The sequence below is a fragment of the Calonectris borealis genome, chromosome 2, assembly GCF_964195595.1.
Source record: "Calonectris borealis chromosome 2, bCalBor7.hap1.2, whole genome shotgun sequence".
In the NCBI taxonomy this organism is placed as follows: Eukaryota; Metazoa; Chordata; class Aves; order Procellariiformes; family Procellariidae; genus Calonectris; species Calonectris borealis.
Genome location: NC_134313.1, coordinates 554,588 through 569,017, shown reverse-complemented (window position 1 = coordinate 569,017; position 14,430 = coordinate 554,588). Strand labels below are relative to the sequence as shown.

General features: G+C 73.6%; 2 protein-coding genes across 5 annotated transcripts; one reads left to right on the top strand and one right to left on the bottom strand.

Moving 5' to 3' along the window:
• Window positions 1-1,063: 1,063 nt before the first annotated feature.
• Window positions 1,064-7,648, bottom strand: GRINA (glutamate ionotropic receptor NMDA type subunit associated protein 1). The gene is made up of 7 exons (XM_075140998.1): window positions 7,287-7,648; window positions 4,354-4,705; window positions 3,545-3,657; window positions 3,265-3,465; window positions 2,806-2,934; window positions 2,245-2,388; window positions 1,064-2,007 (listed from the first exon to the last, which is right to left on the bottom strand). The coding sequence occupies exons 2-7, from the start codon at window positions 4,673-4,675 to the stop codon at window positions 1,858-1,860; spliced, it is 1,059 nt and encodes a 352-aa protein (XP_074997099.1). The 5' UTR covers window positions 4,676-4,705; window positions 7,287-7,648; the 3' UTR covers window positions 1,064-1,857.
• Window positions 7,649-7,758: 110 nt separating this feature from the next.
• On the top strand, window positions 7,759-14,218 carry PARP10 (poly(ADP-ribose) polymerase family member 10). Of its 4 annotated transcripts, none has more exons than XM_075140976.1 (11): window positions 7,759-7,815; window positions 8,423-8,583; window positions 9,036-9,281; window positions 10,313-10,546; window positions 10,693-11,309; window positions 11,477-11,689; window positions 11,822-11,969; window positions 12,107-13,051; window positions 13,208-13,341; window positions 13,467-13,605; window positions 13,705-14,218. In XM_075140976.1, the coding sequence occupies exons 2-11, from the start codon at window positions 8,424-8,426 to the stop codon at window positions 14,007-14,009; spliced, it is 3,141 nt and encodes a 1,046-aa protein (XP_074997077.1). In that variant the 5' UTR covers window positions 7,759-7,815; window position 8,423; the 3' UTR covers window positions 14,010-14,218. The 4 variants fall into 4 exon arrangements, with proteins under 4 accessions (XP_074997077.1, XP_074997076.1, XP_074997079.1 ...); XM_075140975.1 differs by having other exon boundaries at window positions 13,431-13,605; XM_075140978.1 differs by lacking the exon at window positions 9,036-9,281 and having other exon boundaries at window positions 13,431-13,605.
• Window positions 14,219-14,430: the final 212 nt, after the last annotated feature.

The window sequence follows — 14,430 nt, the reverse complement described above, 5'->3', positions numbered from 1 at the left end:
GAGCCAGGGCGGTGGCAGGGAGATCCGCGCTCCCGGGAGCAAGCAGGACAGCGGGCAGCGGCTTGGAGCCACCACGGCCGCCGCGAGCAGGAGGAGATGCTGGTGCTGGAGAGCTGGAGCCGGGGGCAGGAGCAGGGCTGGGAGCCCGGCCCCCCCCAGCGGGCAGCGGCAGGAAGACGCCAGCCAGCGGCCCCCCACCCCAGACCAGGGGCTTCCCCGGAGCGGGACCCCAGCCCCTGCCTGGGCACCACGAACAGGGTGCGGCTCATTGCCAGGTCCTTTGAGCTCAGGGCCCAGCGGGACACGGCGGGAGCTGAGGGAGCGGCAGGCCCGGTGCTGCCAGGCGGCCAGGATTGCCGACAGCCCCCCCCGGAGCCTCACGGCCCCCCCGGCTGCTCCCGGGGCCAGGGCTGGCTGCCAGCAGAGGCCATGGAGCGCGGCGCAGCCAGGGCACAGGCAGCAGCCCAGCCAGGGGCCGTGATGGCGAGGAGGGCAGGCGGCGCGGTGGACGCAGCTGAGCTCCCCGGCGCTGAATAAATCCCTGCCGGTGGCCGACCCCGAGTGTCGCGCGCTGCCGAGGCTGGAACGTCCCGGGGACACGGGGAGATGGGTGACATGGGTCCCCTGCCCGCCGGTGACACCCTGAGCCCCCAGCCCTACAAGGCTGCAGCACCCTCGGCGGGTGCTTCTCCACCCTGGCCGCTGCTGCCTGCCCCTGGGAGCAGCCAGGGACTGCAGGCCGGGGGGGCAGCCCCAGGCAGGGTGCAGGCAGGGTGCAGGCAGGGCACAGGCAGGGCACAGGCAGGGTGGAGGCAGGGCACAGGCAGGCCTGCCTGCCCCTCCAAGAGCTCAGCACATTCACTCTTTATTGGAGGGGCAGGAGGGCAGGGAGAGCCATGGGGACAGCGGCCGCAGGGACAACCCCATCCCCAGAGGGTCCCCACGACCCCCAGAGAGGTGGGGGGGAGGGCCCTGCCTGCAGCAGGGAGCCGGCAGCCCCGGGCTCGGCTGTGCCGGTGCCTGCCAGCGTCCGCCAGGAAAGGAGAGCCGGAGCTGGCGGAGATGAACTAGGCAGAGGTTTATTAACAGCAGGAGCTGGAGCCACAGAACAGGGCAAGAATGGAGCTTTGGCCGCGCGGGGAGGGGGCCAGGGCCCCCCACTGCCTGGGCAGGGATGGGCAGGGACAGGCAGGGATGGGCAGGGACGGCGGCTCGAGCCCTGGGAGGGGGCCGGGTCCCTGCAGGGACGCTCTGGCAGTGACCGGTGCCCATCGTGGGGAACCCTCCTGCCCGCCCCGGTGGCGGGACCCTGCCCTCAGCCCTGCCCGCAGCCCGAGGGGGGGCCGGGGGGCCGCTGGCGCTGATCCTGCCTGCGCGGCCGGGGGGCGGCGAGGGCAGCGCGTGCGCAGGGGGAGCGGGACGGAGGGGGCGAGCTCCACCGCAGGCGGGGGGGAAAGTGCTTCCAGTCCTTGTTCAACGCAAGTGGGGGGAAAGGCCGTATTCACAGCGGGGGGGAAGCGGAGGGTCTGGGCAGGGGGCCGCGGGGGGGGCAGGAGGGGCAGCGGGCAGCTGCGGCACCCTGGTAGGGGGACAGAGCTGCACCCGGGGGACAGAGCTGCCACCCGGGGACCCTCCCACCTCAGGGGCCCCCCGGGGCCCCCCTGGCCCAGCGAGCCCCTGCCAGCCGCTCCCGGCAGGAGCCGGGGAGGTGGCCGGGGGGAAAGAAAGTCTAACGGGAGAACTGACGAGGGGGTGCGATGAGAACACCGAACAAAACCAGCTACGGGGAGGGGGGACACGAACCGTGACGTGCGCCGTGGGGCGGCAGGGGGGGCCACGGCGGCAGCGGTGGGGCCGCTACTCCTTGGCCCTGCCGATGATGGCCAGGATGTAGAGGAAGATGTTGATGATGTCTGTGTAGAGATTGAGGGCGGCGAAGATGTACTCCTCGGGGCTGAGCGCCAGCTGCTTGTTCCCCAGGATCATCTGCGTGTCCACCGCCAGGAACTGTGAGAGAGGGGATGTTGGGGGGGGGACACGGAGCCGGGCAGGGGGTGGGGGGCAGGCTAGCAGCACCCCACGCCCCACACAACCCAGCAGCCGCCCCACGAAAGGGGCTCTTGCCCCTCGTCCTCCCAGCTGGGCCTGGGTCCCTGCGCCTCCTGGGATCCCGCAGACGGCTTGGCCCCCCCCGGGGAAGGGGCAGCAGCAGGAACAGGGGCGGATGAGCCCCCCGGCACTTACGCAGGTGAAGAGCAGGGCCCCCAGGGAAGCGTAGATGATGTCCATGATGCGGTTCCGGATGAAGATGCAGAGGATGGAGAAGATGATGAGGACGACGAGGCAGATGATGAGCACGCCCCGGCAGGAGGTGAAGTCGTACTTGGTCTGTGGGACAGGGGGGAGTGAGCCGGCAGCCAGGGGGGCTCGTACACCCGATTCAGAGCCCCCAACCCCAGCAGGGAGCCTTGGGGGGCTCATATACCCGGGTCGGAGCCCCCACCCCCAGCAGCGAGCCGGGGGGGGTGTCGTACACCTGGTTCAGAGGCCCCAGCCCCAGCAGGGAGCCCCGGGGGGTCGTAGACCCAATTCAGAGCCCCCAACCCCAGCAGGGAGCCTTGGGGGGCTCATACACCCAGGTCGGAGCCCCCACCCCCAGCAGCGAGCCGGGGGGGGGGTCGTACACCCGGTTCAGAGGCCCCAGCCCCAGCAGGGAGCCCCGGGGGGATTGTATGCCCGGTTCGGAGCCCCTCAGCAGGGAGCCGGGGGGGGTCGCACAGCTGCCTGCCCACCCCTGGAGCTGACCTGCAGGGAGAAGATGACGACGGTGAAACAGACGACGACGGTGATGCCCACGGCCATGATGACGGCATCGGTGTTGTAGAAGCTGGCGATCATCCCCACCATGTAGGACAGGCTGACGGTCAGGATGGACTGGGGGGCAGACGAGCACCATGTCATGCCAGCTCAGCCGCGCTCCCCCTTTGCTGCCCACCTCTGGGTCCAGCCAGGCCTGGTGACGCCGCACCTCTGTGGTGCCCAATGCCCTTTGCGCCGGGCTCTTGGCTTTGCCAAGTCCGGAGCAGGCTCTGCTCTCGCCAGGCCAGGCAGTCGTTCCCCCTGCACCCCCCGAACCCACCCAGCCATGCCCCCTGTCCCTCCCAGTCCCCACAAGGACCTCGGGCATCCCCAGGGCCACGGGGTGTGGGGCTGGGGCTGCCGCCGCAGCAGCTGAGCCCGCCGCTGCCCTGGCACGGCGCTTACCAGGGCCACCAGGTTCCAGGGGTGCTTGCGGCGGAAATCCCCACAGCAGCTGAGGACGATGAGGGAGATGAAGAAGACGGCGTAGGAGACATAGTATGTCCAGACGTTGCGCTGCACGAAGCCTTTCACGCCTTTCACGAAGGTGAAGACGGCCACGAATGCGAAGGTGACGGTCAGCTGCAGGGTGAGCACCAGGAAGACCTGGGGGACGGGGACGGGTCACGGTGGGGCGCCTGAAACCCCCGCCCCCCCCCGGGGAGCGCCCCTGGCCGAGTCCCACCTTGCGGATGAAGGCCTGCCGGATGCTCTTGTCGTCCCAGTGCGCGGTGGGGAAGTCCTGGTTGTCATAGTAGGAGGGTGGCCCGTCCTCGTGGTAGGTGCTGTGCAGGGGGGCTGCGGGGAGAGGGGGGGGCAGGTGAAGGGGACTGGGGGGGGCTGCCTGCACCGCCACGCTGAGTCCCTGTCCTAAGGCCTGCCTGCCCCTGCCCGCCAGGGCGGCCGCTCACCGACTCGGATGACCACGATGCCCGGTCTCCACAGCCCGCGGTGGGGCCCAGCTCCGGCTGATAGCGGCGAGGGAAGAGGAGAGACGGGGCTGAGGGGGCCAGGGGGGCCCCAGGGGCCGGGGAGAGCGGAGCTCTGTGCCCCCCAAAGCTGGGCTTCACGCCAGCATGCCCACCGAGCCGACAGCTCCAGGCGGTGTCCCCCCTCCCTGGGCCACAGCCAGCACCCTCCTCTGGCAGGCAGAGGCACCCCAGGTGCCCCCGGGGCTGGGCTCATGTCTGGGGGCTTGCGGGACAGGACCCCTTCCCTGGGGGCCCCGCAGCCCTGCTCGGGCATCCTGAGCTGCGCTACCAGCTGGACCCCCCCTCACCCGCCCACACTGGCCATGCGGCCGGACCTGCCCCTGCCCGGCTGAAACGGGGCCAGTGCCGGTGAAAGGGGGCCCTCCCTCCAGTCGACCCCCCCAGGGCCAACATCAGCACCCCAGCATCGCCCGCTGCGGGGGGCAACCCCCTCTTCAGCTGTGGAGAGGGGACTGCACCCCGGGATGGAGCCCCCGCGCCCCCCCCGAGCCCCGGTACTTACAGTCTTGGTCCCCGGGGACCATGGGCTGTGGCTGGGCATACGGCGGCTGGGCGTAGGGGCCCTGGGGGTACGGCCCCGCCGGCGGGTACGGCCCGGGCGGGTACGGCCCCGCGGGGGGGTACGGGCCGGGGGGGTATGGCCCCGCGGGAGGGTACGGCCCTGGCCCCTGCGGGAAGCCCGGCTGGTTGTAGGGCGCCGGGGCGAACTGGGGCTGGGGGTAGGGGGCGGTGGGGTAGGGGGGCTGCGCGTAGGCCGGGGGGGCCATCGGCTGCTGCCCCGGGAAGTCCTCGCCCGTCACCAGGAAGCTCTTCTCGTGGGACATCTTCCCCCCCGGCTGGCTGCCGCCTCTCTGCTGCGGGGAGGAGGGAGAGGGGTGGTCAGACATGGTGGCCATCACCCCCCCCGCCATCACCCCCCCTTGCCATCACCCCCCCCCGCCATCACCCCCGACAGCCATCACCCCCCCGCGGCCATCATCCCCCCTCACCATCACCCCCCTCGCCATCACCCCCCCTCGCCATCACCCCCCCCATCATCACCCCCGACAGCCATCACCCCCGACAGCCATCACCCCCCCGCGGCCATCATCCCCCCTCACCATCACCCCCCTCGCCATCACCCCCCCTTGCCATCACCCCCTCTCGCCATCACCCTCCTTGCCATCACCCCCGACAGCCATCATTCCCCCTTGCCATCACTCCCCCGCCGCCATCACCCCCCCACAGCCATCGCTCCCCCTCGCCATCACCCCTCCGCCACCATCACCCCCCCGCGGCCATCATACCCCGTGGCCATCACCCCCCGTGGCCATCACCCCACCACCACCCACGGCCGCTCTCTCCTGTCCCCAGTCAGTCCTGGGGGTCCCCGTCCCCAGCACTGCCCCACGGTGGGGTGGTCCCGGCCCTGGTGCAGCCCCACGGCGGGGGGTCCCGGCCCCGCTCGCTCCCCAGGCCCGCACAAGATGGCCGCCCCGGCGGCAGGGCCGTTGCCATGGCGACACCCCCCCCCCATGGCTGCCCCGGCCCGGGCCCTGCGGGGAGGCCTCGGCCATGGCGGCGGGGGCCAGTGTGCGGGCCCGGTGCCTCGCGGCGGCTGCCGGCAGTGGTGACGGGAGCCCCGGCGCTGCCTGGCCGCCCTTCGTCACCAGCCTCGCTCCCTGCCCCACTTTCGGCCGCCACCGCCGCCTCCCCCAGGACTGCCATGGCCAGCTGCCAGCGTCCCGCCAGCCCCGCTGCCAGAGCTCTGGGGTCCAACCGGACCCGGCACCCACTGGTGGCGTGGGCTCCCCTTGCCAGAGGAGACCGCTGGTGGAGGAGCGGGACCAGCAGCGGTGCTGTGCCGTGACCCACGGCCCTACCGCCGGCAGCCGGCCGGTGAGCGGGGCCGCGGCGGTGGGGCTTTGCCTCAGGCACCGGGGCTGCCCCCGCTCCGGAGCGCCGGGCCCAGCCGCCAGCGGATGCCGATTACAAAACCAGGCGGCTGTGGGAATGGCGGCTGCGGCCCTGCGCGGTGATCACCCGCCGCCGGTGCTGCCGCCGCGGCGATAAATGCGGCCTGGCACGCAGCGGGGACAGGCAGCTGCCCACAGGGCTGGCAGCTGGCAGGCAGAGCCCCCGGCCAGCCCTGCGCAATCCCGTGCCACGGCAGGCGGGACGTGCCAGAGCCGGTGCCGCAGCGAAGCACCGGTGTCCCCGGGCACGGGGCTGCCTGCAGCCAGCACCAGCGCCAGGGCCCGGCCGTGTGACAGCCCGCCCGGCCGGTGGCGCAACCGAAAGCGGCCAGACGCGTGACACCCCGGCCCGGTGCCACGGGCCTCGCGGAGGGACGGGGGGTTCTGCCCTGTGGCACTGCGGCTGTGGGGACATGCCCCCTGGCTCGGCAAAGAGCCGCCAGCCCAGACCCCCCCGCACGGGCACCCCCGGGGGAGGGCAGGGACCCCCTCGTGGGCAGCGCCGCGGGTGGTCAGAGCACCCCGGGCTGCAGACCGCACCGGCACGGGGGACGCACCACAGCGGGGGCATACTGCATGGAGGGCACAGGGTGAATACGGCATGAGGGGCACCCCACATGGGGGGCACGGGCTACGAGCAGTATGGGGGGCACACTGCACAGGGTGCACGCAGCATGGGGGGCACACGGTGCATGCGGCATGGGGGGCACACTGCAGGGGGGGCAGGGGGTGCATGTGGCACAGGGTGCACCCCGTATGGGGTGCATGTGGCATGGGTGGCACACCGCAGGGGGTGCATGCGGCACGGGGGGCACCCCACGTGGGGGGCACGGGGTGCACGGGGCACGAGCAGTATGGGGGGGCACACCGCACAGGGTGCACCTAGCACAGGGGGCACGGGGCGCATGCAGCATGGGGGGCACACCGCAGGGGGTGCATGCGGCACAGGGTGCACCCTATATGGAATGCACGGGGGGCGCAGGGTGCGTACGGCAATGGGGGGGCAGGCCGCAGGGGGTGCACCCTGCATGGGGGGTACGGGGCGCATGCAGCATGGGGTGCAGGGGGTGCAGGCAGCAGGGGGTGCCCGCCGCTGGTTTTTCCCGGGAGCCCCCGTAAGCGGCTTTGCCCTGACGCCCGGTAATGCCCCAGCGCGGCCTATTTACGGCAGCAGCAATCCTAATCCTCCTCGGGAGGGGGGGGGCAGCGTGGGGGCCCCCCCGTGCTCACGGGAGCGGGGCCCCGAGCGGGCCGGGCCGGGCCGGGCCGGGCCGCAGTGCGGCCCCGCTCGGGGCCCCGCTCCCGCCACCCCGTTGCCCCCGCCCCGGCCCGGCCCAGTCCGCTGCGGAATGCGGCAGCGCGGGGCGGGGAGCGGGGGGCAACCGCGCTCAGGGGCGGCGAGGAACCTCCATGTCCCCCCCCCCCCCCCCCCCCCGCAGCCCCCCCGGTGCACCGGGACCCCCCCGGTACCCCCACTCACCGGGCCGTGCGGCAGCGCTGCCTCCGCTCCGTTCCGGGCGGGGCCACGGGAAGGGGCGGGGCTCCTGTAGGGGCGGGGCTGGCCCCGCTCCGCCCTCACTGGGCGGGGCCTGGGGGAGGGGCGGGGCCGTACTGCAAGCGCTGGCTCCACTTCGCTCCGCCCTCTCCGACAGGCCGGGCCGGGGCCTGTGGGGAGAGGCGGGGCCTGCGGGGAGGGGCCGCGCGGCAGAGCGCCCCCGTGTGGTGGCAGCGCGGATTCGGCGCGGTGAGGCGGAGCCGGGCGCGGGCAGCCCCTGCCCGGCCCCGCCCCTCGCTTCGTCCCCCCGTCGGGGGAGGGGTTTTCTCCTGCTCCCCCCCGTCACGCGTGAAGGCCGGTCCCGTGTCCCTGTGTCACGCGTGGGGCCGGTCCCCGGCCCCCCCCCACGAGGCCCCGCCCCCCCCTCACTTCCTCTTCCCGTTCCGTTCCCGCCCCGGCCCCCCCCGGCCGGTTTCGGTTTCGTTCCTTTGCCGGGGCGGAGCCGAGCAGCCCGGTGCGTGGGGGATCCTGTCCCGGGGGCGTGGGGCTGCGTGGGGCCTGCCCCGGGGCTAGGAGGGTCCTGCCCCGGGGGCGTGGGGCTGCGTGGGTCCTGCTCAGGGGCTGGGGGGTCCTGCCCCGGGGCGTGGGGCTGCGTGGGTCCTGTCCTGGGACTACGTGGGTCCTGCCCCGGGGGTGTGGGACTGCGTGAGGCCTGCCCCGGGGCTAGGGGGGTCCTGCCCCGGGGTTACGGGGGTCCTGCCCCGGGGGCATGGGGCTGCGTGGGTCCTGCCCCGGGGCCTGGGGCTGTGGGGAGTCCTGCCCCAGGCAGAGGGGGGTCCTGCCCCGCGGATGTGGGGCTGGTGGGGGCCCTGGGCCGGGGCAGGTGTGGGGGCACCAGGGCGTCCTTGGCCCGGGAATGTGTGGGGGCATGTGGGGCTTGGGGTCACGAGTGGGGTGTGTGTGGGTCCCTGGTCCGGGGGGACATGCGGGGGCTGGGGGGGGCAGACCCTCACTGGGGGTGATGCAGCCAGGGGGATGTGGGGCGACCTGGCTGGGTGGGCAGGAATGGGGGCCGGGGGAGCCGAAGGGGTCCCCCCCTCAACCTGTGTGTGCCCGGGCAGGATGGCGGAGGGGGTGCTGGAGGTGGAGGGCGTCCCCCCCACCACCGAGGAGGAGCTGGTGGTTCTCTACTTCGAGAGCCGGCGGCGCTCGGGGGGGGGCCCCGTCCAGAGCTGCCAGCGCCTCGGCCCCCTCCTCTTCCTCACCTTCGAGAATGCCCAGGGTGAGTGTGGGGCAGGGGGGCGGCGCGGCTGGGAGCACTGGGATCAGGGTATGGGGGGGCCAGACCCAGCTGGGAGGACTGGGATTGGGGTGGGGGGGGTCCCAGTCCCAACTGGGAGCACTGGGATTGGCATGCGGTGGGACCCTGATCCCCATTGGGAGCACTGGGTTGGGGTGTGGGGGCACCCCCAGCCCCACTGGGAGTACTGGGTTGGGGTGCAGGGGGTTCCCAGTCCCACTGGGGGTCCCAGCCCCACTGGGAGCACTGGGTTGGGGTGAGTGGGGGTCCCAGTCCCACTGGGAGCATTGGGTTGGGGTGGGGGGGGTCCCAGTCCCACTGGGAGCACTGGTGAGCGGTGCTGTGCCCCCCAGGGGGGCCTGGGTGCGGGGCAGGGTGTGGGGTGGGCTCAGGTGCTGCCCCCCCCCCCCGGTGACGCCCACCCCCCCATGCAGACGCCCAGAACGTCCTGGCTCGCGGCAGCCACCGGCTGGGGGGGGTCGAGCTGGGGGTGCGCCCTGCCCCGCCCTGGGACCCCGGCCGCCTGCTGGTGCAGGGCCTGGGCCCCCAGACCCCCCCCGAGCTGCTGGAGCTGCACCTGGAGACGCTGCTGAGACGCCCCCGCGGCGCCTTCGGCCTGTGTCGGGGCCCCGCGCCTGGCTGGGCGCTGCTGCGCCTGTGGGAGCCCATCACCCCCCGAGGTGGGTGCAGGGGGGCGGGCCCCTTGCTGCGGTGCAGCGCCGGTGCCGGGAGCACCAGGGCAGCGTTTCGGGGTGCGGGGTTCGCGGTGCTCCTCAGTGGCCGGGAGCACTGGGGCGGCATTTCGGGGTGCGGGGTCCGCGGTGCTCCTCAGTGGCCGGGAGCACCGGGGCAGCATTTCGGGGTGCGGGGTCTGTGATGCTCTTCAGTGGCCGGGAGCACCGGGGCAGCGTTTCGGGGTGCGGGGTCCGCGGTGCTCCTCAGTGGCCGGGAGCACCGGGGCGGCATTTCGGGGTGCGGGGTCTGCGATGCTCTTCAGTGGCCGGGAGCACCGGGGCAGCGTTTCGGGGTGCGGGGTCCGCGGTGCTCCTCAGTGGCCGGGAGCACTGGGGCGGCATTTCGGGGTGCGGGGTCTGCGATGCTCTTCAGTGGCCGGGAGCACCGGGGCGGCATTTCGGGGTGCGGGGTCCGTGGTGCTCCTCAGTGGCCGGGAGCACCAGGGCAGCGTTTCGGGGTGCAGGGTCCGCGGTGCTCCTCAGTGGCCGGGAGCACCAGGGCAGCATTTCGGGGTGCGGGGTTCGCGGTGCTCCTCAGTGGCCGGGAGCACTGGGGTGGCATTTTGGGGTGCGGGGTCCGCGGTGCTCCTCAGTGGCCGGGAGCACCGGGGCGGCATTTCGGGGTGCGGGGTTCGCGGTGCTCCTCAGTGGCCGGGAGCACCGGGGCGGTGTTTTGGGGTGGCCAGCTCGGCCCAGGGCCGGTGCTGCTGGGTGCTGCAGCCCCTTTCCCAGCTGTGGGTGACCGGGATCACTGGTGAAACGGGGACGGTCGCTGGTGGGGTCCTGCCGGGGGGTGAATCGCCCTGGGGGTGCTCGTGGTTCCCTCCCGCCAGACCCGGCGGTGACAAACGGTGCCGTTGGCGTGGCCAGGGCGGCTGAAGGGGCTTCCAGTCCCTGGCCGCTGCTGGGGCTGTGGAGGGGTTGCCACAGGGTCCCCAGGGTGCCCCCCGGCATCACCGCCGCCCCTGTCCCGGCAGAGTTCGCGGCAGCGGAGCAGCGGGCACAGCAGCAGGGGCTGGAGGGGCCCGCGCTGGCCCTGCTGCGGCTGCCGCAGACCGCCAGCGTACTGGTGCGGGCGAAGGCGCCGGGGCTGAACCGCGACCTGCTGGAGCTCTACTTCGAGAACTGGCGCAGCGGGGGCGGCAGCGTGCGGGCGGTGCGGCTGCTGCCGGGCGGCCGGGCGGCCGTCGTCACCTTCCAGGAGCTGGCAGGTGAACGGGGACACGGGTGGAGGCGAACGGGTCCCCCACGGGCGCTGCCCCGGCCGGCTGCCGGTGCCGTGGCTGGGGCGAGGGCAGGGCCGGGCGCCGGGGGGGGCTGCGCTCAGCCGCCGGCTGCCCATCCTGTCCCCCTGCAGCGGCGGAGCGGGTGCTGCAGAGGCCCCACCGGCTGCAGGACATGGCACTGGCCCTCACCCCCCACTACCCCTTCCTGGAGCGGCTGGAGGGGGACGCGGACCCCCGACCGGACATGGCAATCCCACCAGACACAGCCCCCCTGCTGGACACGGCCCCGGCCCCCCCACCAGACACGGCCCCCTCACTGGACACGGCCCCGGCCCCCCCGCCAGACACGGCCCCCTCACTGGACACGGCCCCCCCGCCAGACGCGGACCTCCCGCCGGACATGGCAGCCCCGCCAGACGTGGCCCCCCCGGCCCCTGCCAGCCCGGATGCCCGCCTGGAGGTGGCAGAGCCGGCAGGGCTGCAGGCGTTGAGCCGGGTGCCGGGGGAGCTGTCGGCTGCCTTCCCCGGGGGGGACAAGGACGCAGAGCGGGACGAGGACGCGGCCGGCCGGGGGCAGCGCCAGGAGCAGGCGGCGTTGGTGTTGGCGGGGTCGGCGCAGGACGAGGCGCTGGTGCCGGCGGAGCCGGGCGCGCTGCGCTACCTGCAGCGGCACTACCAGGACCTGCTGGCCAGCATCCCCGAGGTCTCCCTGCTGCCGCTGGAGGGGGAGGACGTCGCCGGCTTCCGGGTGAGCTGTGGGCAGGGGTGCAGGCAGTGGTCCGTGCCTGCGGCTCCCACCTCCCCTTGCTCGCCACACAGGCCGGCGGCAAGTCCGCGGCGCCTGGCGGCGAGGGCTGCTGGCACCGCGGTGCCGATGCAGCGGGCGGGCCCTGACCGCCCAGCCCTCGCCGGCAGGTGAGCGGGGAAACGGGCCGGTGCCGGGCAGCAGCCGATTTCCTGCAGAGTCTGCTGGGCACCGTGGGCTCGCAGCCGGTTACACTGCGGTTCCCCGGCGTCGCCCGCTTCCTGCGGGACGAGGGTGGGCAGAGCATCCTCCGGCAGCTGGAGAGCCGCTTCCAGTGCGTCATCGACCTGGACGGCGTCCACTGGAGCCCCCCCGACCCCCAGGTGCAGCCAGCGCCCACCCTCCGGGCAGGGCAGGGGGGCCGGCACCGGAGCTGCCGGGAGGCGGGTGCCGTCGTGCCAGTCCCTGCCACACATGCAGCTCCGGTGACAGCGCCCTGCCCCTCCGTCCTGCAGCCAGAACTGGTGGAGCTGCTCCCCCCGAGCTGCCGCCGGGATCCCCTGCCCACGGCGCTGCGCTCCTGGCACCGGAACCTGCCTGGTGATGCCGACGGTGCTGCTGGTGCTGACGATGCCGATGGAGACGGCCTTCACTCCAACATAGGTGAGGGGTGGTGTGGGGCGAGGGGGCTGCTCCGGCGCCTGCTCTCCCAGCGCCGCAGTGGGAAGGGGCTGCGGACACCGGTTCCACCCCCGCGCCATGGTCGGGACTCACAGTTGACGCCTCGCTGCTCCCTGCAGAGGAGATCAAGGAGCTGCTGGCGGCGCTGCGCCCTGGCGAGGCCACGGGTGATGGGGAGCCCGCGCCACAGCACGGTGACGTCCCCGGCTGGGAGCAGGACCCTGCCGCCAAGCCCCCCGCCGCGGCCGATGGGGAGGGCACTGGGGAGACGCTGTTGGGTGGGCAGGGGGCCAGGGTGGAGGAGGAGGCGCAGATGGTGCTGGCCATCCAGCGCTCCATGGACAACACGCGGCGCGAGGAGGAGGAGCTGGCACGCGCCACCGCGCTCTCCCTCCGCTCCTACTGCCAGGAGCAGCGGGCAGCGCCCGGCGCGCGGGAGGAGGAGGAGGAGGAGGAAGATGCCGGTCTCCTGGCCGCGCTGGAGGCCTCCCTGGAGGAGGCTCTGCCAGCGGCGGACACGGCGCGAGTGACGCTGTTCTCCTCCTTCGAGCGGGACGTGGCCGCGGTGCCGCGGGAGCTGGAGCAGGCGCTGGAGGGGTGGCTGCGGGCGGAGGAGGTGGAGAGCGAGCGCCTGCGGGCGCTGCCGGCCGCCTGCCGCCGCTGCCTGACCTTCCTGCAGCGCAAGCACGCTGTGCGCCTCTGCCTGCGCGGCAGCACCGCCACGCTGCACGGCTTCGCCGAGTACACCGCCGCCGCCGCCCGCGACCTCGCCCTCTTGCTCCAGCGGCTGCCACAGTTGGAGCGCGACCCCGCCACCCCTGCCGCCGCCGCCGTGCACTGGGTGCGCTGGGACCCCTCCGGCACCGCCGTCCCCTATGCCCCTGAGGCCGCCGCGCTGCTGGAGCGGGCCTGGCTGCGCCGGGAGCGCCGGGTGGACCTGCTGCTGGACGGCCGGCCCTTCACTGTCGACTTTGAGCGGATGGAGGAGTATGACATCAGCAACGCCTGCGCCTTGGCCGTCTCCCGCAGCCGGCCCCCCACGGAGAGCGCCCACCGCCTGCTCGGTGCGTGCCGCTGCCCCCAGCATTGCCGGTGCGGTGCCGCCGCTGCTGCGGCTTGAAGCAGGATGGTGCCGTGGGGCCAGTCCTGCCCCGCTGCGGGGTTCCCTGCCCGGGGAGGTGCTGTGCCGCGCCGGTGCTCACCGGGGCTGTGTCCGGCAGGGCCGGAGGCGCTGAGCCTGGAGGAGGAGGTGAGGCTGATGCCGCTGGCCGAGGACTCGGAGGAGTTCTGTGACACCGTGCGCCATTTCTACGAGATGCTGGAGGAGCTGCACGGCAAGATCAGCGTTGTCAAGGTGGGGCCTGGTGGCGCCGGGGGGACACAGGACCCCGGCCGGGGGTGTCCCTGCGGCAGAGCCCCGGACGCTGCGGTGCTGCCCGGCAGGTGGAGAAGCTGATCCACCCGCTGCTGTACAAGCAGTACCAGCTGAAGAAGGCCAGCATGGAGAAGGCCTGTGCCGGCGGCGTGGTGGAGCGGGTCCTCTTCCACGGCACCACCGAGACCTCCAGCCGTGAGATCTGCTTGCACGGCTTCAACCGCAGCTTCTGCGGCAAGAACGGTGAGCGCTGGCGTGGGGTGCTGATCCGGGCACGGTGCCGCTGGCATGCGCTTCCCCCCGGCCCCGGTGCTGCGGGCTGACCCCCCCCTCGCCCCGCAGCCGCTCTCTACGGGCTGGGCGTGTACTTTGCGGTGCACGCGGCGGTCTCGGTGCAGGAGCAGTACTCGCCGAGCAGTGCCGACGGCAGCAAGTACGTCTTCGTGGCCAAGGTGCTGACCGGGGAGTATGCAGTGGGGCGTCAGGGGCTGCGGGCCCCCCCACTGCGGGAGGGGGCCGGGGCCCCCCTGCGGTATGACAGCGTGGTGGACAACCCCCTGCAGCCCGCCATCTTCGTCATCTTCAACGACACCCAGGCCTACCCCCAGTACCTCATCACCTGCCGCCGCCGCGGGGCCCCCCCCTGAGCCCCCTGGCTTGCCGGCACCCACCATCCAGCCCACCAGCCCTGCCCCAGGGGGCTCAGGGTCTGGGGGGGTCCCTGCCCTCGGGGCTCGGAGCGTGGGGGGTCCCTACCCAGGGGACACTCCTCGCCCCCCCCTTCCAGCCCCTGGGAAGTGGGGGGGTGCGGGAGGACTCGGGGTCACTAGCGCAATAAGAGCAAATCTGGAATAAAGTTGGAGCCTTTCCCTGTGGCTGGAGGGGGGGGGGGCTGTGGCTGGGGGGGGCCAGGGCTGCCGGGGGGCTGCGGTTCAGGGGTCCCGGAGCTGCCCCATGGCTCTGGGGCCGCAATCCTGGGTGGGCTGGCAGCTGTGCAGGGCTCCGAGCTGGGGCACAGCCCCCCCCAGCTCGTCCCCCCCCATCCTAGGGACACGGTCCCCTTGGGGC

Excerpts from the sequence above, each read along its gene's own strand:
- GRINA (XM_075140998.1), bottom strand. The coding sequence starts at position 4,675 with ATGTCCCACGAGAAGAGCTTCCTGGTGACGGGCGAGGACTTCCCGGGG. Across the intron at positions 3,658-4,353 it reads GGTCCCCGGGGACCAAGACT|CCCCCCTGCACAGCACCTAC; the intron begins GTAAGTACCGGG and ends CTCTCCCCGCAG. Across the intron at positions 2,935-3,264 it reads CCTGGAACCTGGTGGCCCTG|TCCATCCTGACCGTCAGCCT; the intron begins GTAAGCGCCGTG and ends TCTGCCCCCCAG.
- PARP10 (XM_075140975.1), top strand. The coding sequence starts at position 8,424 with ATGGCGGAGGGGGTGCTGGAGGTGGAGGGCGTCCCCCCCACCACCGAG. Across the intron at positions 10,547-10,692 it reads CACCTTCCAGGAGCTGGCAG|CGGCGGAGCGGGTGCTGCAG; the intron begins GTGAACGGGGAC and ends GTCCCCCTGCAG. Across the intron at positions 13,606-13,704 it reads CAGCTTCTGCGGCAAGAACG|CCGCTCTCTACGGGCTGGGC; the intron begins GTGAGCGCTGGC and ends CTCGCCCCGCAG.